The sequence below is a fragment of the Phaeodactylum tricornutum genome, chromosome 7 (genome assembly GCF_000150955.2).
Source record: "Phaeodactylum tricornutum CCAP 1055/1 chromosome 7, whole genome shotgun sequence".
NCBI lineage: Eukaryota > Bacillariophyta > Bacillariophyceae > Surirellales > Neidiaceae > Phaeodactylum > Phaeodactylum tricornutum.
The window spans coordinates 360,573-383,433 of record NC_011675.1 but is presented as its reverse complement, the minus strand read 5'-3'; the positions used below and the strand labels follow the sequence as shown (position 1 = coordinate 383,433).

At 47.0% G+C, this 22,861-nt stretch overlaps 11 protein-coding genes across 11 annotated transcripts; 5 read left to right on the top strand and 6 right to left on the bottom strand.

Moving 5' to 3' along the window:
• Positions 1–99: 99 nt before the first annotated feature.
• On the top strand, positions 100–790 carry PHATRDRAFT_12243 (predicted protein; the record flags this gene model as incomplete). Its single annotated transcript, XM_002179804.1, has 4 exons — positions 100–129; positions 240–314; positions 391–463; positions 555–790. Coding segments are annotated over 4 exons (414 nt in total), but the record flags the coding sequence as incomplete, so codon positions are not given.
• Positions 791–1,081: 291 nt separating this feature from the next.
• On the bottom strand, positions 1,082–1,642 carry PHATRDRAFT_12217 (predicted protein; the record flags this gene model as incomplete). Its single annotated transcript, XM_002179598.1, has 1 exon — positions 1,082–1,642. A coding segment is annotated over one exon (561 nt), but the record flags the coding sequence as incomplete, so codon positions are not given.
• A 1,126-nt stretch (positions 1,643–2,768) lies between these two features.
• Positions 2,769–3,692, top strand: Sar1a (predicted protein). The gene is made up of 2 exons (XM_002179803.1): positions 2,769–2,900; positions 3,058–3,692. Exons 1-2 carry the CDS (start codon positions 2,858–2,860, stop codon positions 3,591–3,593), a joined length of 579 nt encoding a protein of 192 aa, XP_002179839.1. The 5' UTR covers positions 2,769–2,857; the 3' UTR covers positions 3,594–3,692.
• Positions 3,693–4,301: 609 nt separating this feature from the next.
• PHATRDRAFT_45504 (predicted protein) lies at positions 4,302–5,485 on the bottom strand (the record flags this gene model as incomplete). The annotated part of the gene is made up of 2 exons (XM_002179597.1): positions 4,302–4,679; positions 4,742–5,485. 2 exons carry the CDS (start codon positions 5,483–5,485, stop codon positions 4,302–4,304), a joined length of 1,122 nt encoding a protein of 373 aa, XP_002179633.1.
• A 361-nt stretch (positions 5,486–5,846) lies between these two features.
• On the top strand, positions 5,847–6,825 carry PHATRDRAFT_35224 (predicted protein; the record flags this gene model as incomplete). Its single annotated transcript, XM_002179802.1, has 3 exons — positions 5,847–6,205; positions 6,294–6,461; positions 6,543–6,825. The coding sequence occupies 3 exons, from the start codon at positions 5,847–5,849 to the stop codon at positions 6,823–6,825; spliced, it is 810 nt and encodes a 269-aa protein (XP_002179838.1).
• Positions 6,826–6,844: 19 nt separating this feature from the next.
• Positions 6,845–8,386, bottom strand: PHATRDRAFT_45503 (predicted protein). The gene is made up of 2 exons (XM_002179596.1): positions 7,186–8,386; positions 6,845–7,108 (listed from the first exon to the last, which is right to left on the bottom strand). The coding sequence occupies exons 1-2, from the start codon at positions 8,361–8,363 to the stop codon at positions 6,967–6,969; spliced, it is 1,320 nt and encodes a 439-aa protein (XP_002179632.1). The 5' UTR covers positions 8,364–8,386; the 3' UTR covers positions 6,845–6,966.
• A 1,073-nt stretch (positions 8,387–9,459) lies between these two features.
• PHATRDRAFT_12241 (predicted protein) lies at positions 9,460–9,856 on the bottom strand (the record flags this gene model as incomplete). Its single annotated transcript, XM_002179595.1, has 2 exons — positions 9,460–9,686; positions 9,781–9,856. Coding segments are annotated over 2 exons (303 nt in total), but the record flags the coding sequence as incomplete, so codon positions are not given.
• A 2,838-nt stretch (positions 9,857–12,694) lies between these two features.
• On the bottom strand, positions 12,695–13,446 carry PHATRDRAFT_27082 (predicted protein). Its single transcript, XM_002179594.1, has one exon. It carries the CDS (start codon positions 13,187–13,189, stop codon positions 12,788–12,790), a length of 402 nt encoding a protein of 133 aa, XP_002179630.1. The 5' UTR covers positions 13,190–13,446; the 3' UTR covers positions 12,695–12,787.
• A 163-nt stretch (positions 13,447–13,609) lies between these two features.
• On the top strand, positions 13,610–14,430 carry PHATRDRAFT_19954 (predicted protein). Its single transcript, XM_002179801.1, has one exon. The coding sequence runs from the start codon at positions 13,688–13,690 to the stop codon at positions 14,216–14,218; it is 531 nt and encodes a 176-aa protein (XP_002179837.1). The 5' UTR covers positions 13,610–13,687; the 3' UTR covers positions 14,219–14,430.
• A 1,670-nt stretch (positions 14,431–16,100) lies between these two features.
• PHATRDRAFT_45498 (predicted protein) lies at positions 16,101–17,003 on the top strand. The gene has a single exon (XM_002179800.1). The coding sequence runs from the start codon at positions 16,180–16,182 to the stop codon at positions 16,915–16,917; it is 738 nt and encodes a 245-aa protein (XP_002179836.1). The 5' UTR covers positions 16,101–16,179; the 3' UTR covers positions 16,918–17,003.
• A 4-nt stretch (positions 17,004–17,007) lies between these two features.
• Positions 17,008–18,069, bottom strand: PHATRDRAFT_35217 (predicted protein; the record flags this gene model as incomplete). The annotated part of the gene is made up of 1 exon (XM_002179593.1): positions 17,008–18,069. One exon carries the CDS (start codon positions 18,067–18,069, stop codon positions 17,008–17,010), a length of 1,062 nt encoding a protein of 353 aa, XP_002179629.1.
• Between the last annotated feature and the right edge of the window lie 4,792 nt (positions 18,070–22,861).

Sequence of the window (22,861 nt, the reverse complement as noted above, 5' to 3'; positions counted from 1 at the left end):
TCCTTTTCGTTCGGACTTCAAGCTTCGAACATTTGTCCCGAACTTCCTTTGTCACCGCAGACCAAAGGAAACGAAGTTGCCATTGTTGCGTGTGGATGATTTTGGCATCCGCAACTCCAATGGAGCACTGTAAGTAGTTCTACCTTTTGATTCGTTTTCTCAACATGACAATCGTGTTTTGGGTCAATCGGCTCCTCATGAAAAACTTATCCTGCTTGCGTTGCTCTGATTGTGAGTAGGAGCCTGGAGTTGCGCGCTGTGTCGTGGGATACAGCGGAGGAAACGAGCCTGATCCGACATACCAAACGATTAAGGTATGTGCTGCTCGTAAACAATAACGAAAACGTAGTCTATTTTTGCTTCTAACACATGGCTGGGTCGCATTTAAAGGACCATACGGAAGCTGTGCTGATCGAGTACAACCCCGACATGATCTCGTACGAAAAAATTCTCAAACTGGCAAGTCCATAAAAAAAATGTTTTGATTTTGAAAGTCGCTTGTTGTATGGTTGCTAACATGAAAATTTGTGGTTCTTTTGAAGTATAGTGGGGAGAAGCGGACTACCCATACTCGCCGCAAAAGCGTCAATACCGTTCAGGTGTTTTTTACTTGACCGAAGAGCAGGCAAAGTCGGCCAAGGAATTCGTTGGCAAATTAAGCGCTAAACACTCCGGTGAACGCAAGCTCTACGTTGACATTGAGCCTGTGACAAAGTTTTACCGCGGTGAAGAATACCACCAGTTCTTTTTGGAGAAGCAAACCAGCAACAGGGGTCTTCAAATGTTCTAGATTCGAAGGGTGGCATTGTGGCACGATACGGTATTGTGGTTCGTAAAAAGAGTGTTGTACCTGTCTGAATGACAGTCGGCAAGCCTTATTGCTTGCGGGCTCGAAGAAACGGCTACATAGCTCGATCCGAATCAACAAAACACTATCGCCAAATGCATAACAGTAATTATGTCTTAATCGTCCCAGGGACTAGGGGATAGGTAGAATCTGAAGGATTCTGGGCGGGAAATATCCTACGTTTGCCTAGCTCTAGAATGTCCGCGACATATGATCTTATTGTCGATCGCAATGTTACGCCTTCTTTGGTCTTTTGTTTTGAAAGTTTCGCCAACTACCAATACGTTTATCGACTCGTTCCTCTTGTTTCCAGTTCTTGTCAAACGTCCGAGCGCTGCGTTCCTTCTCGAGATCGTCTTCCTCCTTTTGCTGCTCACGTTGTGAGAAATTTCGTTCTCTCTGCTCTATTTCCCGCCGCTTGAATTCAATTTGGGCAAAGATCTTTTGCACAGCCTTGGACTGCATACTTTGCAGCGTTTGCTCTCCATGAGAGCTACCCAGTCGGTCGAAATCAGCCTTCCCCTGCCGCATGCCCTGTTCAATCAACTGACGTACATGACTCGCCTTGTGCTCATCATCCAAAGCTGCTTTTGCCTTTAGCACCTCGTCGTAGGCGTCTTGAGCGCGCGGGTTATCCCGATTCTTGTCAGGGTGCAGGAGCAGAGAAAGGGCTTTGTATCGTCTCGAAATATCATCCTTGTTAGCAACGTGATCCAAATCAAGAACAAAAAAAGGATTGAGATTTCGCCATTTGTAATTTTCTTGCAACAATCGATCAATCTGTTGTACGGACGTCCCCAGGTTCCGTTTTTGATTTTTGATAGCATTTGTCGCCAATGGTTTGCCCTCTTCAACTTTGGCCAGAACCACTTCCTGGGCCGCCTCCTCGACCTCATTAAAAAAATCATCAAGTTCATCACCCTCGTCTGCACCCTCCCCTACGTCTTTGGCCAATCTTTCTTCTTCTTCCTTCTGTCGAGCTGACGCTTCCACATGGGGCCGGCATGTGTCAACGCCTTGTTTTGCCGCCACGTGAGTTGGGTCTTTCGCCACTATGATATTCCATTCCGTGAACGCTTGCTCGTATCTACCCAAAGACTGGAGTGCGGCCGCGAGCCGACTCGCACCTTTGACCCCCATGGTGCCTATCCGGACACATGCTTGGGCATCATGCAAGGCTTTAGATTTTTCGCCGCGTTTGAGATATGCCGCCGAACGGTTGCTCAAAATCGTGGCATGGTCGGGATCCAAGGAAAGAGCCAAGGAATACTGTTGAATGGCGTCGCCAAACTTTCCTTCCCGAAAGGCTTGATCGCCCATAGCTTTGGCCACGTCTCTTTGCTGTTTCCAGTCATCGCTTTCGTGTTTAACATCGGCATCGCTAGCAATAGCGGCGGCATTATTGGGAGTTGAAGTGGTAGCCGACAAAGGTTGCGTGGGTGCCGAGCGCGAGGTTGCTCCGACAGCGTGGTCCATTTGGCTCGATTGGGGTTCGCCCAAGGAATTTTCCATCAATCGGCAGCTCTCCCTTGTGGAATGTTCATGCGCATCTATTTACAGTAAGGACTCGTGGTGAGCATGAGGAGAAAAAGTATCGAACGAGACAATGCTAATCTATACCGTCCGTCTCGCCTTTTCGTGCCGTCTCGCCTGACAGTGAAGTTGGAACGAAGGCACACAATAGCAAAAAGCAAAACCTGGGAGAAAGGGGAGAGGGGGGTTGTTTGCTTGCGCAGAATGACCTACGTCATCATCTAAGATTCTCCATAAGCTGACAAGTGAAATTGTTTTCATTCCAAATTCCTTGATCCAGCCGGCATTCTAACGGAAGTCTTTTGGCCGCGTAAGCGCGTTTCTTCTCGGTCACTTTGCCTCGTGTGCGTGGATAGAGAGAGGAAAAACGCAAAATTCGTTGGTTACCGTTGCCGTTTCCTCTGTGATCCCTTTTTACTCCATTCTATCCTTGTTGGAAGAGAGTCCAAGTTGAATTGTTAAATTTCTTCTTAGATCATGTTTCTCCTAGACTGGTGGTATAGTGCGCTTGCGAGCTTGGGTACGTACAAGAAAGTAGCGTCTAGCGATCCACACGACTTCGGCATACTGTCGTCCTTTTTTATGTTAGTATGCTCCTTGTCGGTCGGAGCGGTGACCCTCTCGTCTCTCTATCTCCCTCGCTCACCCCCAACCACCGCGGTCTCTTTACTCTTCAGGTCTGTACCACAAGAATGCAAAGATCCTGTTTCTCGGTTTGGACAATGCCGGAAAGACAACATTGCTACACATGCTGAAAGAGAACCGTGTGCAAGTCCACGTCCCTACGTTGCATCCGAACACGGACGAACTCATCATCGGCAACATCAAGTTCAAGACTTTTGATCTTGGTGGACACGAGACGGCTCGTCGGTTGTGGCAGGACTATTTTACAACCGTCGACGGCGTCGTGTACCTTGTGGATGCCATCGACCGAGGCCGCTTCCCCGAAGCCAAAAAGGAACTCGATGCCTTGCTGACCAGCGAAGAGCTACAGGATGTTCCGTTTTTGGTACTCGGAAATAAAATTGACATGCCCACAGCGGCTTCGGAAGAAGAACTTAAGTATGCACTGGGTTTGATGGATACCTACGGTAAAGACAAAGGTCCGGACAGCAGCTCATCAGTACGACCGATTGAGCTGTACATGTGTTCGGTCATTCGAAGAATGGGATATTCCGATGGATTCAAATGGCTTTCCCAGTTTTTGACTTAGGGTGGTGCATATGGACGACATCGTTGGACGTACGTGTCGCTTTCTTTATTCCGCAGCGGTATAATCTCTATGAAAATATGGTCATTCCAACAGCAAACTAATTTGGAGCATAATTTTGCATCGTTGCTAGCAAAATCTTTGTTGATCCGCTAGTGTTTAGAGATGAATGCGACATGGATTGTTGCTCATACAATTCCGTCGGAGCGCAGCTACAGCCTTCTCGCAATTATATTGCAAGCTCTAGAGATTGGCATCAGATAGATTTGTATCTTTCGATCCTATGGAATATCATAGGCGTCCACACAAGATCACAGATAGCTTAATGGGTAGAGGAGTGACTACAAAGGATAATTGTCGTTTCAATGAAAACGAGTTCATTTGTCAATTTACAACGGAAGTGGTAGCCGCAGGATTGGTAATGCGGCAAGAAAACAGAAACTCCCCATGCTTTATTGCGGAAAACATTCTGACTTTGATCGGAAGATGTTTTGCAATGCAAGCATTTGCTCGCGAATGTAACATGGTACATGGTGTAATTGATCGTGCGCCAGAACAAGATTATTTCTCGTGGGAGCCATAGTGTATGCCGAGATACTCGACGTTGTCAATCATCTCTCTCTCGAAAATTCATGCAAAAGCCCACCATAACGAAAAAGCAATATTCGCAAATCTATCGCATTTATTTTCTTCGTTTACACTAGCGGTATGTCATTTGCCAAAATCAGAGATACCCAAAACACTGAAACTCTCTTCCCAAAGCATTTTGCTCTCTGCTTTTGCAAAATGCCAATGGTGCAAGCTTTTCCCTCTCAAACGACCAACGAGAACAGCTGCGCCAAAAGTCCAATATCTTGGGCCAACATAGCTACCGGACTGAATTTCGTTATCCAATGCTGCTCGGACCTGCATCATTGCCCCATCTAGTGTCTCCATGCTAACAATTGACTTTTTTGAAAGAACTTTAACAACCCACTTCGGTAGAAATTTAAGACCCTTTTGGAAAATAGGTGTCTGCGTATATCCAGGATGAGATCCAACCGAAGTTACTGTATTGCGAAAACGATCATCGAGTTCTGCCGCGAACATCTGAGAAACGAAATTAGAAGGTCTGGCATGTACATTCAGTATAAACTGGAGCAAATGCTTACCAAATTGGCTCGCTTGGACCTAACGTATCGATCGATCATGGCTTGCTTAGAGGATAAGTACCGGATAATTGAATATTTTAACCACCATCTACCTCGTGAATTCTCGTCGCTTCGTCTCCATCCATACAGCGGACTCACAGGATAAATACCTGAAAGAGAAGACACTGCGACTACTCGAGCCCGCCCCGCTACCAGGCGCTTCCAAAGATAGTGGGTCAGCAAAACATGGCCAAGATGATTCACAAAAAAATGAGACTCAATATTGTCGATATATTCCACTTCTTCGGATGATGCCCAGAAACCGGCATTATTGATGAGCACATGAATTGGCGACAACGAGTCTGCGCTAGAATTTGAGAAAAGCCGTTGAATTCTGCGGTGGCTAAAAGCTTCTATTGATGCTCGGTCCGCAAGGTCCAGCTCGACGCAGACAAGTCGCGTAGAATTATGATGAATGATGGGAATCCGAGCCCTCGCTTCTTCGCAACTCGAGAGATTGCGGCAAGCCATAACTATGCAAAGATTTGGTATTTTTGCCAAGTGAAAGGCGGTACCCCATCCGAGCCCCGAATTGGCGCCCGTTATGACAACGTTCCAGGTCTCATTGGCGGCATTGCGTTTTAAAGCGAACTGATCCAAAGAAAATGGGATGATATCTTCCGAGTACAACAGAAAAGGAAGCCATGGAAAGAACAATGCGAGAAGAAGGCAAAACGTCCCTATTCTTGTTGTTGTAAGAAGCATTTTGAGGTTACAAAGTGTGTATATTGCAAGGATACCGAGTCCGGATTTCTTGGTTCGCTAGTCAGTCAGGCCATCAGTGCGGTTTCACTCTACGACACATGATTGTGAATCATGACATCATGACCATTTTTGTGTCATTACAAACAGATCATTCATTGTGGGCTCAAAATTGTCACATCCAGTAAATCTCTGTAATGAAGAAAATATCGGAGACATACTTGAGCCAATTGTGTACCAAAATGGCTCTGACGATTTCTTTCACTTTTTGTGATCACCTACACGTCAGTCTACACCTGTTTCAGCATTCGTTCGTTTTCGTTGGAAACGTTTTCCTAACAAATTTGGATCAAGGTCCGTGACCATGAGATTTCCTGTTGCTGCACTATCTCTCGCAGCTACGTTCACTCCCAGCCTTGCTCGATCATCCGCAGTGAACGCGTCAGCATTCGTGTCCAGCAACGGAGATACTCAGATTCTCGGAACCTCTAGTAAGCAGGACGCTCCTTTTTCCAGCACCTCAAGAAAAGGTTCTTCCGTCGATTCCTTAATGACGGACCCAATCTATCCCGGTACAGCAGTCGAACGCCTAAATAACGTGAGACTTCGCGTTGCTGAAATCAGCAAAGGGAACGACTTAAATGGGCCTTGGGAAGACGTCCGACGAAGAATTCTGTGGGCTGGAGGGTTGCGTGATTTGTCGAACGCAATTCCAGGCAAAGGGTAGGTCTCACAGGATCGGACCCGATAGCGAGAGATACAACGAACAGCATTTATCTTCATGTTGACTCACTCATTGCTCTACTATTAGGTACACAGGTCATAGCTTTTCGGATTACAATCACGTCGATCTAACCTGTATGGTGGAGAATGTGTCGGACAACGAAAACGACGGACGAGTCAAGAGAATAGCACTAGGCAATCAACTCGGCGAGGGTATTCGTCTCGCTTCTCTTCCCGAATTAGGGCCGGGTGGAAGGTACGAATAAGGTCGGCAGCAAAGTGAGCAAGTTGCTTTTCAAGATGCTGCTTCTAACCGTCGTTGTTGGTCTGCCGCCAGTTGGTCTACGTGTGCTATTGGGTGCAACAAAGAACCGCCGCAGGATGTCGCCCACCTACAGTTTCGAGCTCGTATTGCCTTCAAACTGGTTTGGGTGCCGAACGAAAACTTCGATTCCTTTGTGCTAGTGGACGACGACGGCAAACTGTTGGGAAAGGGTAAGCCTTCCAATACGGACGAATTGCCTCCTATGCGCGAACGGCAGCTCAATTACCGTATCGTGGAAGGCTCAAAGTATGCTTTCGAAGCCGACAAACTGGCACGCAGTGTAGCTGCGGAGTAAACGCTCAAATAGATATTTTGTAGAAATGATTTTTCTGTACACTTATGATGATAGATGGATGCTTGATAATCCCGTCTTGCACCCGCGTTGCTCCCTCTCGGCCCCTAACCGGAACGTAGTTTGAAAGAATATTGGATCGCGTTAAAGCTCACGATCAAAAGTGTGAAAGTTCGCCAGGTTATTCGGGTCCACTACCATTTTCAATGGCGGTTCCCGCGAACCACCTGTGACCATAATTCTTGTCCAGCTGGTCTGTCCGTAAAATGACGGTTCGTATAGCCATCTGCGATTGACATGAGAAAACTGTGTAAGAGAAGCAAAAGGCTGGATGATACCGAATCTCACTGTAGAAACACTTACTGGTGTTTGTCCCCGTTCATATAAACAATCGGCAACGAGTTCTGTAGCTCGTCTCGAATAAATTCCGTCATTGGGTAAAAAAAGGGGTCATGATTCTCCGTGGGAAACGCGTGTCCAAAAATAACGGTTGGCACCATGTGTTCCCGAATCAAACCAATGGTCCAAGAGGCCTGATCCGCCAATCGTCGATCCCACGCAGAACGATTAACTACCCGACCACCAACCAGATTAAGCCCAATGAACAGGGTTCCCTTGTTAAGAAAAGCAAAAGTGGTGGACTCCCAGCCAGCGAGACGCGTAATGTTAAAGTTGTGCGTCCAGTACTTGCTTTCGTAGGCTGTAAAAAGGTTGTTCCACATAGTCAATCCTTCGTCCACATTGGGACAGTCATTCCATTCGTTGTCTCCCATAATGAGAAACAGTGGAACCGGACTGAGACTCAAAATTTCGTCCACACTTTCGTATTCGGAAAGATAGCATACCAACTTGTCCCCTCCGTTGCGAATATCCCCAACGTGCACAATAAACTCCGTGTCCAAGGGAATCGCGTTCATCTGCACTACGAGTTCCCGCGCCTGTCGAGGAGTGTAGGGCACATCTCCAATGACCCGAAAGGTGGTAATCCCGGGTGGAATCGCCACTGCCGCGAGCGATGGAGTCGCCGAGGCTTCTCCCGATGGAGCGGTGGAGAACGTCAGCGAAGCCTCCGGTGACGTGGTAGGGGCGGAGTTTGGTACAAATCCGGTTGTTTCCGAAGGAACGCCCGATCCATCGGTAATGGGAGTCTCTGGAGCTGTGGTAAGACTACCAGAACCATCGGTAGGACTCGATGGCGTAGATCCTTCGGGAGTTGCACTGGATGGTGGTTCGCCGGAATTCGAATTGTCATTTCCCAGGCCATCCTGGTTTTCCCGTTGACTAGACGATCCCGAGGACATACTGGACACAATGATCCCAACAGCAACACCCACCAGCACTAACAACAGAAAGACAATCAGACCGATCAACAGACGGCGGCGTCTCGCGGCTGCCATCTTGGGAGTCGGTCCCGATGCCTCGGCGGGGGACGTTTCCATTTCCGTTTCGGTTTCCACAGAAGTCCCCGGGGATTCCTGTAAAGCCTGGTGTTGGCGCTGCTTTTTAGCAGAAGTACGAGGAGAACGGGGTGTGTTGGCCATGGTCTCGAATGTCAATGGGATTGGATGGGTAAGAGTGGATTCGAAGTCCACGGTACTGGTTTGTGTTTATTGGCCTACTCAAACCGGTTTCGAGCTGCGCTTACTCAGCTAGTTCCCAGTCAGTCGTTTCTAGGATTTTTTATCCCCCAACGTCTTTTTTCGTCGGCGCGTGTGTGTAGGTGGGGGCTGGTTGGGTACGGTGGAGTCTGTTGCGAAATCGGTCGGAACCGTGGATAACTAGATGGTGAGTGGGAACCAAAGACGGAGTTGGCCAGGCAACTCCTAAAATTCTTGGGCAGATTCGGGAATGTCTGTCCGTTAAGAAAAACAACCGGTAACTCAAAGGAAAAATTCAGGTTCGCACTTTGTATTACACATGAAACATTCAAACGCGCTACTATGGTCGATCCAGCTAGGCCAGGGTTCAACGTCTGTCTATACTTAAAAACAAGGCATTGGCGTTACTGTGCAATATTGTTGGCCATACGACGGAACAACCTCTGGATCCGAATGCCAGAGACAAAACGGTTGATAACAGACATGCTCCGGTTGATAAGTGACACGCTGCCGGTAACAATGGTCACGCTTCATTGGTAAATAGTCATGCTCCTCTTGGCTCCCCCGAGACGTGACTGACACACGTGGGATTTCCAACAACGTAGCCCCCTAAGCCTGCCATTGCACCGTGGGTGCCGACCGACGCCAATGGTACGGAGCACCTCGTTTCGTCGACCCGTTTTTGGCGTTCCTCGCAAAACACACCAACGGTTTGGGCCAAATTCTGTGCCATCCAAGACAGGGTGGTGGACCAGGCATCTTTTCCATTCCACCTTTTCATTCGGGTCACGGCCAGCGCCGAAGTCACGGGACGTTGGAACAGAAACCGGGGTCGCAGTATTTGCACCAGTTTGAGCACACGGGCACCCTGGGACAAGCGTTCGTCGAGGTATTCGTCACTCGTCACGATGCGGTCAATCAAACCCACATGGAGGGCGTCGTATCCCAACCAAACTTGTCCCGTCGCGTACTCTTCGATACGATCGGCTAGTAAGGGGCGGGAAACCGCAACGTGTCGTTTAAACGCTCGATGTGTATCGTCCACCATGTCCTGTACTTTGGCCAGCCCTTCTTCCGTGACTTCTCCGACCAACCCAACGGGCGCCTTGTCCCGGCCTCCCCGAAACACCAGTGGTCGAACACCCCAGCCCTCTAACGTCTTGTGAATGTTGAAGGTCTGTCCAATTACACCAATCGAACCAACAACTGCAAACGGAGCCGCAAAGAGTCGCCCGGGACTTGCCGTACACGCAATCATGTAACCACCTGCGGTCGCACACGACAGAAATGTACAAGCCACATGGGTGAGAAGGACCTTAAGTCTGGGGGACCAGCTAGTTGATTGACACGAGTCGCGTACCAGAAGCGGCGACCTTGTCCACCACTATCGTGACGGTTAGGCCCGGCTCGTTGCGCAGCCGCACCAATTGTTGTGCGGTCAAGGCGTAGTCGGCAGCACTACCTCCCGGCGACTCCAGCAAAACAACAATCTCCGTCTCGTGCGAGCTTTCGGTCGAGGAGTTCCCGAACACTTTCGTGATGGTTTGGGCGCGATGCTCGCCGATCAGAAACGATATTTGATCCCGAATGATGTCAATTTGACTCACCGAAGAGTCTAGTCCGGTCATATCCATAAGAATTACCGTACTGTTGTAAGAAGGCCTCTCACGCGGGTAACTTCCCGTCAGCATACGGGCCAAAGCCGTAGTGTTGCCACTTTCCAACGCGGCACACCGCGAAGAAAGCCACGGATCCAGCGCTTTCTGGAGTGCCAGTCCGTCGCGCGTATAACGTTCATTGACGCGTTCGAATGTGTAATGCTGTTCAATTGGTGGTACAAAGGCGGAATTCCCGGCGGCCAAAAGTTTAGACAAGAAAATGCCCAATATGGGATTTCCTTTCCCCGCCAGTACCAAGAGAACGGGAAGAAGAGGTGAAGCTTTCCCACTACCCGAGGACTGTATCCGACGCATCATGTCGATGAAAACGAGAAACTTCAATATTGCTGTAACGCTAGGAGTAGACAATGGTAGAAGCTTTCCCGTTTCGGCATCCACCAAGTGTTTCTTCACCACCCGCAGTAGCAATTGCTTTATTTCTCGCCGAAACGCGTAGGTCGCAATAAGGAGTGTAAGCGTAAACCGATACTTCTTCACCGTTTTCAGAAATCGTTTGCGCTTCAGAGAAGACGTGCTACCCAGTACGTTGCCAATGGCGGACTTTGCCGTCTTCCTGCTATTGCGTTCGTCTGATTCTTCGTCGTCGTATTCGTCCTCGTACACATCCACTTCCTCCTCGTCAACGTTGGCAGGGCCGACATAATCTGGATTTGGTTCCACTAGTTCGCTCGTAATGTCGTCGCGATCGACCACAGCCTCTTTCCGAGAAGAATTGCCGACTCGTCTCTGGTCGCTGCCATCGCTGGGATCCGCTGAAGGCGTCGTCGCTAAGCCGAACGTACAAATGCAGGCTATTAGCAGGAATACACCAGATCTAGACAACTTCATCGATGCGAAACGCCAATATCGGATAGTTGTTGTTGTTGTTGTTACTGGTAGACTGTCCTGGCTAGCCGTTGCGGAATGAAGGCACACACTGGTTTTGGTCTCTTTATGGACCCTTGTGGTGGAGTCTTTCTCTTGTCGACATCCCCGTCGATTCCGCCCGTAGAACGCGCTCACTTTTCCGTTCAGGAGTCGTGGAATCACGTGACTAACTGCACAGTCTTGGGAACTATACCGGTATGCATCTCCACTTGGTTGCACTGCGCTTGGGTAAACGATTGGCATCTACTTGATACTAGAATAGAAACCTATGTTTGTTACGGTGCATCAAACATTGACACAGAAGAAGAATCGGCAAGAGCTCGATCGTCTTCCACAACCCAAACCTCTTTAAGCTGACTAAAGACAGGCTCTATTGGACACCCCTTGAGAGGAGGTAGCCTTTGCCAAAGGCTTTAAAGTTCTTCTTTGATGTAAATGAGGAATTGTACAGTTATTATTGATAAAAGTAGTCGTCAAGATCGGGAATACCACAGCTGTCTTGGAGATATCCAGAAACCATCAGTTGGCCCCAGGCTTGCGCTGTAAAGGACTATCCGTGAGAACAGGTATACGAGCAAATTCAGGACAACAAGACTTTCACTTACAGAGGGTCGGTCCTCCACGATTTTGGCAAAGCTTGATCTTTTTCTTGAGATCCACATAGCGTCTCTCGCTTCGGCCATATTCCTCAAGTTGCTTAGGTCCAGCGGGAGGGATTAGTCTCATTTCGTTTACACCACTCACATCATTCATCACTTTAAAGAAATCGTTGATTCCTTGGCGACCCTCTTCCCATCCAGCTTTGGCAAGAGGAATCGCGTTCTTATCAACTTCGACTGGCAGGTCTCTTCGCACACCAGCAGTTGCCTTTGAGAGTATACCAATCCCTTTTTCGAATTTGAATTGGGCATCCCTCATTTCCTCAGCGGCGTCCGGCGGCATACTCAGTCCAACGATACGGAAAACGTTGGTAAATTCACGCTCCATTCTCGAGGGATTTCCCTGACCTCCTCTGGCCCCAGCGGAGCTAAATAACTGTCCTACCTCACCCCAGTCAGAAACATCGTCCAATTGTCTCTGAAGTTCGAAGACGTAGAAATCCGCCGACTTGGTTTTGAAATAAATGGTAAGGATACCACTCAAGAAAGAGATAGGATCGATCAACACAAGAACAAACTTACAGTCTGCAGGGCATACCGATACTGTAGATATGAGCGAACTGCGTCGGGTGGCAAGTCAGGAAGTCTTCCATCCGAAGGACCCGTCGGAGTTACTGCATTGGAAGGCAAAACAGTCGCCAATGGCGCGATACCGGCGATCTGAACGAAAGATCGGCGGGAAACATCAACTCGTCGGGATCTTGTGATTTGAAGTCCTTGACTGCGAATAGCAGCGGTGACAACAAGAACGAGACGAAAGAGAGTATTCATGGGAAATAGCTTGTTCAAAATACGAAGGTTGTGTCACCATCGGATCCGGTACGAAGCGATTAGGTAGAGAGATGAAGGCAGTGCTTTGACGAGTGACGATTTCTGACGTGCCAGTTTTCGTGTACTTACACTTTTACTGTTAAGATGGCTCTATTTTTTGAGTACCGGTATTCGGTTCGCAAAATCCCGTCACACCGACTAACTGTAAACTTTGCTGTCAGTCACTGTCAATAACATCGGTAGAAGGCACCAACCAGTATAAGGAATGGGATTTTGAAAGTGAATTTGTTTGTCATCTAGCACACAAAGAGCAAAGCATCTACTTATTGCTAGTCTAGTTTAAAGGCGTCTTTTTCACTGTCCAAGAAAAGAAGAATTGGACATAGCTTGTTTAGTTTTGAGGCGGTCGACACCGCCATCTTATCCCTCTGTTTTCCAAGTCTTCCTCGATATCGCGATCAAAATTCCCGGTAACGGTGATCGCATAAACACCGGGAAGATAGGCGTCCACGCGTATCCATTTGGCGGCCCAGCTATCACGTGGGTCCATCACTGCCGCCTGTCCTTCGTAAAACGCCGTCGTGCACTTGTTCACTTGTTGCATATCATCCGCCATGTGCAAGAATGGACAGTTCTCGCACCCATCGTCCAAAAACTGCTCCGGAGTTTTGAGGATACCGCAACGTTTGCAAGCCCGGACCGCTTTCAGATTGGTCGGAACACTCGCGTTCGCCAATTCGGCAACTTGCGCGGGCACATCCTCTTCGCCTCGCTCATCCTCATCGTAGCTCATTGACTGTGAATGGAAAGAGATAGAGTATATTCAGTCAATGAAAGCGACAAAACTTCTACTTTCGCGAATATTGTGGCCTTGCAGCTAGGTTTCGGTCGGTTTGCACGGTTGTCTTTACCGCTGTTACCCCGAATGGTGCCAATGAGTTGGGTATTCCGTCTGCGCCACTGCCAATTTCTCCATCCCGCTCCTGAAATCAGCGGGTGCGCACGTAGAATGCAGAACTAGGAATTCAAGATAACATTTTTTGCCAGAACCAAAGCATATGACCCAATGTTCGGACTGCCGAAACGTCTCACAGTCAAAAAGACACCAAACTTGCATGGGTAGGGAAAATGCGAACCGAAAAAGTGATGCGCCCGACATTCACGGTCCAACTGCCAACCTGGTTTGACGCCTCCAGCTTTCCTTCATCAGGGCCAAAGTAGTACCCCCAGTAGCCAAGACTACTCGATCTTCATTCCATTCTCTCCGGTAAGCAAATAACAACGTAGCAAAATGGCGAGCAGTACCGGAGTTCTTTTCAGTGGCGAAAGTGAAAGAAAGCGTACCCTGTTGGGTAAACTTGGCGGAAAAGATATTTTGAACGAAGCAGTGGATGTCTTTTACGAACGATTGCTGCAAGACGACGATATGAATCAATTCTTTCGAGGAACCGACATGCAGATTCTCAAATGGCACCAACTGAACCTCATGTCGGTCGCGTTCACAAAGGTTCCCGACAATTTCGACCTTGCCAGCATGATTCTTCGGCAACACCGTCGTTTCTTCGAGATGGGCATGACGGAATTTCATTTTGACATTTTTGTAGGTCACTTCAAGGCAGCTTTCCAGACTTTGAATGTCGAAGCAGAGCTAGTTGATGAAGCCTCCACCGTTATTCGGTCGTTGCGTCCTGCCTTTGTGCAAGGTGCGATGCAAGAGAAAGAAAGGAGAAATGCGAAGACAAAGCGACGCATCCTTTCGCTAGTTGCTCTTGTTGGTGTTGCTGTTCTCCTCTTGCATCGTAGCAATAGGAGACGCTTATGACTGTAAGTCAAGGCTGTACAAACCTCCAATTATAAAGTTACGGTACGAAGGAGTATGTCATCCGTTGTCTCTAGAGCGTCCCCACGTCGCAGTAGCGAACGCAAAGCTTCCATAGCTACAACCTAAGAAAGTCTTGCATTGCGAACACGGTAAGCTCCAATAGAATTTTCTATTTCGGGATAAACCCTCTAGACTCCAACTCGCACTCCTCCCATATGATTGATCGATCCTCTTCATCTTCTCGTTGTGGGCTGGTTACTGGATCTGTTTCGTCGAGCTGCAGCAAACCCTCTTGTCGATCAATCTGGAGTTTATACTGAGATTGGAACGTGGAAAGTCGCTGCTCTTCGGACAAACGTCTGAGTTCATCAGTATCGTCACTCAACACAAACTCTGATTCGTCGCTCATAACATCGTCTTCCTCATCTTGTGTTACATGAACGGGTTCAGATTCACCAGTAGACTCTCCTAACCGACCAATATTGTCTTCCAGAAATACCAACGGAGCAGATCTCTCTTTTTTATTCGGATTGTCTGCCTTTGCTTGCCTTTCTTCTTCGGCTTTTCGCTTTCTTGCCTCCTCTACCAAAACATAGAGTGGTAAACTAGCACCAACGCGACTTGCTGCAGCATCCATGAGTTTCCTTCTTCTTCGTCTTGCTGTGGCCAGTAGCTGCGCTCGCGCCCCACCTCCCCTTTCTACTGTAAAATGTATTTCGCTGCCCATAGCGTTTTTGAGAAATACAAGATCACCTTCCCCAGACTGTCGAGATCCGTCACCGACCAAATAACTCCGAGCTTGTGCTGCAGACTCAGCCACACCCTTAAGCTCTAGTTTTTTGGCCTTGATACCGGCAGTACGACCGGTTCCAGCCAGTCGTTTCGACCCAATGCCCAGTGCAAAGTTCTCCGAGGGAAGGTTGCTTGTGATTGGCGCCCTGCCTTTTCCACGCACTTTTTGTAGCAAATCATAAATACCAGCGCGTATTTGATGATTTCCAATAAATTTCGAAGAAAATTGAACATTCACGCGCCGAAGATTGTCCATCGCCTGTTTTAATTCTTTAGTGTTGTCGACCAGCTGCAACGTGTACGTCTCTACCGGAGGAGCGTTGGGATCATTTTCGTAGTTTTTGGCACATTCTTGGCAAAGAAAAAGTCCTGATCTATGATCGAGAACTTGCTGTGCTTCTTCTTCTGTATAACGACCATTGCATCGCTTTGATTTGTACCCGGGGCACAGATAAAAACTACTGGAGCGGGCTTGGAGCTCAGATTTTTCAAGCTTCTTGCGAAGCAAATGCAGTCTCAGTCGAATACTGTGCACTGCTCGATTATAATCCAAATAGTAAAATTTTGTAGCTTGGCTCCCACCCTGCGCTAAATCGTCCACGGTTTCGGAACGAACCAAGTGTTCTTCCGTCAGGAACTGGAGAGTGGCACGGAGCCGTTTCGCAGGCAATTGCAGGCGAGGCGCCATGTCGTCGTCACGCAGAAACTTGTCTCGAATCAGGACATCGATCAAACAAACAGCTTCATCCTCATAAAACGCTCGCGCTACAGTTGAGATAAGGGCCTCCGCATATACTGTCAGATCCGACATGGTGTCGGGAGCACAAGAGTGGATATTGTCTCACACAAGCTAGAGCGAAAAGCTCTGTTTGACATTCAGGGAGAACGGCGGATACCTACGAGCTCTATCGGTCTTCCAGAATGTTTTGCAGAAACAGTTGCTCGTACTCTTAGATGTGAACGATGTGAAGCGACAATCGTCAGTCCTTCGCTGGTTTACATATTTTTCTAAGCTGATGTGACAGTGACTACCATTAGCGACCAAGAACAACGATGAGCCCGAAGTTTCAAAATCATGACAAAACAATCTCACCAAATCATTTGCCTACACTCGTATTGCTAGCGCTCGACACAGGAGCAACGTTCACGAGGTAACGCCTTTTATCGTTATGAAGCTTATCAATCTATTATTCACGTCTGCTATCGTACACCATGGGTGTACAGCGTTCCAAACTCTTCCACCTATCGGTATGCGGCCTTTTCATTCTCTTGACGCTCCTTCCGAAGCTGTCGGCGTCATGTTCGCCAGTAGAAAGTCCAACAATAGAAAACAATCGGCGTCTACTACTAAAGGGTTTGGCGTACCTCCACCGACAGCAGAAGATGTGGCGGTCAAATTTCCGTCTCGGGTACCCGATAACGCTGAGGGCGAGGACTGTCCCTGCCTTAGCCACAAACAGTATGGCAACTGCTGCGCCCTACATCATCATGGCCAAAAGCGTACCGAAGAGCCAATCGATGTGCTACGGTCGCGGTATTCTGCATTCTGCTATAGAATTCCTCTATACATCATGGCGACAACACACCCGACGTGCAGAGATTACAATGAAAACCGCTTGGAATGGGTAAAATGCTTGAATCGCGACGGCATGTTCGATTCTTATGATTTTGTTAAGCTGGAGATCGGTGACCAAGAAAGTGGAGATAATGCAGACGAAGCTTATCTAGATTTCAAAGTGACACTCCGGGCAAAGGCTGAAACCTCTCAATGCGCCCCGGGACAGGAACTGACCGTCCTCGAGAAATCTCGTTTTCTCCGAGACGGAGATCCGCTCCAGTGGAGATATGCAGGTGGAGACGTCCGAACAGATGTAATAGGAATCGAAAGCGTGGTACTAAACGCTTAAGTTTGAAGCGGTCTTCGTACAAATTGAACCTCCATCCAATTTACAAGCCAGATAATATTAAAAATAGAAACCCAGGACCATTGTTGAATTTCAATGAGTTTCACCGTCTACTTTGCAGTATATCACATAATTTCTCCCTTCAAACGGAAGTTGCGCAATATGCAGTCGAGAATTCTTCTCTAGCAAGTATGCTAAAAACTGTTCATATGTTCTTACCGGAACTCCATTCGCGAGAGACCTCTGTGGAAAAAGTGATGGAAAGACACAACAAGGCACAATTGCAACTGACAGATTGTACCTCAAAGACAGATCCAAAATATCTTCAGTGGGCTCGTCTGGGTGAAGGCCAAGCAAACAAGTGGAATCAGAAACGATAGACATCGTTTTCTCCTGGTCCTTCAGGAATTTATGTGAGCGGAACTCTGGCAAAGGGGCATCGGCTTTTAATAAATCATTAAACTTTGGGGGCCTCCGAATCAGAGGATCAACAACGACACAAGGTACTCGGGCTTTAAGGGATAGCTCACGTGAAAGTTGTCCCTTGCCTCCGGCCACGTCTAAAATACGGTCCGACCCGTCGTTGCGAAGCATATGCTCTGTTATCCACGAGGCAAATATCTTTGCTCGAAGTGCTTTGGATCTAGCGTAATCCTTGCGCTCAAGTGATGAATCACGGCGTGCTGTTGGTTTCACAGTCTTTGACAACATTTGTTTCCTCTGGCCCGAGCAAGTGTGAAGAAATGCATCTGCACGGATTTTCAGAAATTTTGAATAAGAAAATCCGCCACCGACGACAGCGGCAACTTCTAGGGCTCGATCAGTAGGGTGAACTAGAATCCTCCAGCGTGCTACAACCCATCTATTTTGCTTTTGATCGTCTTCGTTTGAGGATTTGCGAATTCTTATTTCCACAATTGCACCGTACGGAATTTGAGACCGTTTCGCAGGAAAGACGCCGTCATTCTCATGAGGTTGGTCAAAACACGCACTTCGAAACACTACGGACACCTTGGCTATTGTATCGTTTGAACATTTTAGAGAGCGACCAATCGTTTCATCTCCAGGTTGAGGGAGAATTTTGGCAAACGCCAGATGCTTACCCATCGAGCGTCGTTCAGTGATTCTTCCAATGAGATCTAAATGTGATTCCATAATGCTTTGGAAAGGTGCGTCAAAATTTAATGATAATATACAACGGTGGCATAATAAGGAAACGGCGACTGAAATTGGCATCACTGAATATAAATCAATTTTCTTTTCCAAAACACTCGGAGAAAAGCACATAAGCAAAGGAAGCGAGATGTTGCGGCGATCGTTCCGCACGAGCGAGGTAGAAAGTGATGGAGGGAACTGCGAAATTGAATCCACATGGCTATAGACAGGATAGGGAGTTGTTCTTAACTAAAACTTTTACTTACAAACTATTTCCCTCGTGAAAAAAACATTTAGAATCAGAGTATCTTTTCCCAAATGGCGTAATTTTCACCCCTGCTCATCCCAAATAGCGAATTTTCTCAAAAAAGAAACACGATCGATGTGTGAGTAATCTTACCTGTGTTACGATGGTGACTGCTAAAAGTAGCAATGAAGAATATCAACCGACCGCCAGAAGGTGGTGGGTGGACTTTGGTGTAAACTGTAAATTTTGATAACCGGTGTTGCAAGGAACAGACAAGAGTACGGGACTTAGAATACATGTTTAGCATACTCAATGCAAGAGTACAAAATATTTGAGGAAAGATACAAACTATGTAAGTATCCAGTGAGATTGAATAATTACCAGAGCAGAACCGTAAGAATGAAGAGGTCTGGTCCCACTGCTCTGAGAGATTCTGACCCAAAGGAGAATTGTCAAATAAAGTTCGTATAATCTCAGAAGTTAGTATAGTAGTAAGCTTACAGCTCTAGATTGGTTGACTGATAGCAAGTGCAGTTGTGGACCCAAGATAGGCCACAACTGCTCCACAACCCAGTACAACCTACCAAAACAACACCATGAACAAGAGTCTTGTGAGAAGTTGTCCATTCACAACAAGTTATCAAGCCCAACGCATCCGACTGATGCAGACCAAAGCTACAGCAGGTGGTGAAGTCTTCAAAGGTACATTTGCAGTGATGAGTGGTACTGTCGCACCAAAACATATGGCTTGGTGGACTCACATGCTTGGACAGGAGGTGAACCCAGTCCTGATTAAAACAAGGCTCTAATTGATGAACTAATGACACCTTACCCTTACCATGCACAGGGATTTGAGAAAGGACTCAAGATCTATGCTTTGAGAAAAGAACAGGGTGAGAAAAGTGCAAAGTTGTTTGGTTGCTCTAGCAAGGACTACTCACTGTTGGCTTTTGCCGCCAATGCTCAGGCACATATGGAGACGCACAGGATGAATACGGTATTCTACATAAAGGACTTGTTGACATTGGAAATGAAAAATTTGTTCAACTTCCATTCTTGTTTCACCATTTTGCAAGCCAAAGCTTGGATTGACACTGCAAGCAAGGATGGGACTTTTGACAAGTACAACAAGAAAAACCTGAAGGATTCTTGTATGTGGCTTATGAACCACCTTGATTCAGATTTGGTGGCAAGCATTTGTCCTTTTGTTTTCAGCAGGACCCTAACGGGACCAATGGTCTGGATGCAAATTGTTGGAGAAGTCCAGTTGGATTCTATTTGACGCCTGAAGAAAGTGCAAGAAAAATTGGAGACCCTCAAGTTGGCTTCTTTCAAGGGAGAAAATCTTTGTGAGTTTGCACAGTTGTTCCTAGACTTGTTCATTGAATTGGAAAATCCAAAACAACTTCCAAAAGATGTTCTGCTTCCTGTGGTCAAAGCTTTGTCAAAATTGAAGAATTTTGGATCAATTTCATGAGCAAGTGATTTGCTGTCAAATGGTTTATGCGCAAGACAGCTTGCAAGGAATCTGCTACAACTGCAAGGATGTTGGACTGTCTCACTTAAACAAAGTGGAAGTACATGTTGCTTCTTGATAGCGGATTGTGGGGACCAGCTGGTGGCTCTGGCAACAAATCTGGGGCCCCTGCTGGGTTTCTCACAAAGGCAGAAGTCAATGTCCTCATTCAAAAGGCTGTGTTGGGAGCGGAAAGTGGCAACAAGTCCAGTGTCACCTGCTACAAGTGCAAGGAAGTCAGGCACTATGCTCCCAACTGCAAAAACAAGGCTGCCAACAGTAACAGAAACAAATCTTATCCAAAGAAAGCCAAGGCAAGCTGGCACATTGTCACTCCAAAGTCTGGCAAATCCAAAATCAAGACTTAAGTCAAAAGGAAAATCATCTACAGACACTGTGTATTCTGGATGATTGATTCTTGTTGACAATGCAAGCACTTATGTGCATGCTCAACTTTGTGTAAAATTACTGCTGGTGAGACTCTCTGGGCAAGACCTTTGTTTGAACAAGCAATGCTAGATCATGGGATCACAGTTCAGAGCTACCAAACAGATACTGCAGTGTTGGTAGTTCACAACATACAACAGCATATTGGTTTCAGCAGCGTTGGAGCACATCATCAGTATGGGGTTGCCAAGCAATCAATTGGAACAATAATGGCAATGACAAGGATGCTTATGATGCATGCAGCTATTCAGTGGCCAGATGTGAGTGATGCATGCTATTGGCCTATGGCAGTTGACTATGCAGTCTATCAGTACAATCATGGTCCAAAGTTGGTGACAACAACGGCTCCTATAGATTTATTATTGAAGACTATGGTTCCCCAACACCAGTTGCACAATTTGCATGTTTGGGGAAGCCCAGCATATGTTTTGGACCCAAAATTGCAAGATGGACAGAAAATTCCAAAGTGGAGCCCCTGTTTGAGACAAGGAGTTTTCTTGATTTGTTGCTTAAGCACTCTTTGACTGTACCATTGATCTCAAATTGCAAACCCTTATCATTTCTCCGCAATTTCATGTTGTTTTAGACAACTGCTTCTCAAGCATACTTTTCTTGATTTGTTGCATAAGCACTATTTGACTGTACCATTGATCTCAAATTGCAAACCCTTATCATTTCTCCGCAATTTCATGTTTTTTAGACAACTGCTTCTCAAGCATACTTTCAATGTCTGCCAAGGAGCTGTTTGACACCAATGTGTGGACCAAAATGTTTGTCGGTTCCCAACACCAGTCTTTTTTTGACGCAGACAACATCAAGTGGTTGAGCAAGCGTTAAAATGAATTCAGAAATATTTGCAACCAAGAGGATTGGGTGCAACCGCAGTTGGATTTGCAAGACAGCATACCAAGGGACCCCATGTTGGTCCTCCCAGGACCAATCTATTGTTTGAGAGGGAGTAGAGAGCTACAGATACGCCTTTCCTGTTGCCCTTGACTAATCTAAATGCTGTATTGCCCACTACTGGAAGTGAGGAAGACCAATTTCCCATTCCAGATCCATCAGTACCAGAGAGTCCCAGCCTTCACAAGCCTCCAAGCATTTTGTCACCTTCTAAAGTTTTTTGCAAGACACTGTGCAGCCCACCTCTACCTGAAACAGAACCCCAAGTTCTTTTCAAGGATCCTCCTCCCAAGCAAGAGTTGCAACAATGTCGGCCTCCTTGTCATTTTGGATATGATGGCAGTCAGGGACACGGATACCTCAGTAAATTTACAACACCAACTACTGGTATATTGTTGTGTTTTGTTGCCGTGGCGTGTAACTTGATTCAGCGTCAAAAGAGTTTGTTGGCAGCTGATTTGGCCTACCAGACCTTTTGCAAGAGCAATTTTGAGACAGAGATGTTCAATTTCCGCAACCCCTTAGCATATGCTGCTTTGACAAAATGCCACAACCCTGACATCCCAAATTATCACAAAGCAATGTGCAGTCCCAACAGCAAAGGCTATCAGGAGGCTATGGCAAAGGATATCAAGGTGTTAGAAAGGCATGGCTCATGGACACTTGTTCCAAAGAGCTTGATTCCTAAAGGGAGACATGCCTACCTTCAACTTGGGCATTCAAGAAGAAACAATTTCCGGATGGGATGATGCGGAAGATCAAGGCCCGGTTTTGTGTTTGAGGAGATCAGCAAGTAAAAGGAGTCAACTATTTTGAGTTGTACACACTATCATCAGTCCAGAATTTTTTCTGGGCCATGTTCTGTGTTACAGTCCCTTTGCGCAGGGCTGCAAAGTCCAGGAGATTCTTGCATAAGGCAAGATATATCCCAATTGGTGCCAAGATGAGTGGCCAACAGGTACAATCCAGCCATTTCCAGTGCCAATGCTGATGCAGGTTTCACCCAGGTGACCATAGCCGGTTTGTACTGTATGATCAACCCTGAGATCTGCCAAGCCATAGTGTCATGAAATGCATTAAGCCGTTCATACTGAGCTAGAGTAAGAACCCATGTCTTGCTGCAGTATAACAGGATAGAGTGCACAACTGCCTTGTAGAACACTCCCATGATGCAAATACGTCAAGCTGTTCATACTGAGCTAGGGTAAGAACCCATGTCTTGCTGCAGTATAAGAGGACAGATTGCACAACTGCCTTGTAGAACACTCCCATGGCACATAAGGCTGCCTCCTCCCAGACTAAAATTTGGGCAACCAGGTTCCACTTGGCCCATGCCTTGTGAATGTTGTGCCTGATTGCACCGTCATGGCTATCTTTTCCAAGAATTGGTCTCCCCAAGTGTTTGAACTGGTTGACCTGCCCCACTACTGCCCCATCAATATGAAACTGATGGGAGGTTGCAGTCTGAGCCACCAACTCCTGATCCCTTGTGGCCTTTGCTTTCTTCCTACTTCACACAGCTTTATGTGAAAATGTGTCCCCATTGTCTGTGCTGCAATGTGCATAGCACAACTTGCACTGGGGTAGCTCTTTGTCTCCTTCTTCCTTGATACAGATCCTGTCATTTGGGTGGTGCAGCATGAAATGCTTATAATTCACCATGATCTGCATAAGAAATT

Coding starts and splice junctions, on each gene's coding strand:
- Sar1a (XM_002179803.1), top strand. CDS start 2,858: ATGTTTCTCCTAGACTGGTGGTATAGTGCGCTTGCGAGCTTGG. Junction 2,901..3,057: donor TAGTGCGCTTGCGAGCTTGG/GTACGTACAAGA, acceptor TTTACTCTTCAG/GTCTGTACCACAAGAATGCA.
- PHATRDRAFT_45503 (XM_002179596.1), bottom strand. CDS start 8,363: ATGGCCAACACACCCCGTTCTCCTCGTACTTCTGCTAAAAAGCAGCGC. Junction 7,109..7,185: donor ATGAACGGGGACAAACACCA/GTAAGTGTTTCT, acceptor TGTCAATCGCAG/ATGGCTATACGAACCGTCAT.
- PHATRDRAFT_27082 (XM_002179594.1), bottom strand. CDS start 13,189: ATGAGCTACGATGAGGATGAGCGAGGCGAAGAGGATGTGCCCGCGCAA.
- PHATRDRAFT_19954 (XM_002179801.1), top strand. CDS start 13,688: ATGGCGAGCAGTACCGGAGTTCTTTTCAGTGGCGAAAGTGAAAGAAAG.
- PHATRDRAFT_45498 (XM_002179800.1), top strand. CDS start 16,180: ATGAAGCTTATCAATCTATTATTCACGTCTGCTATCGTACACCATGGG.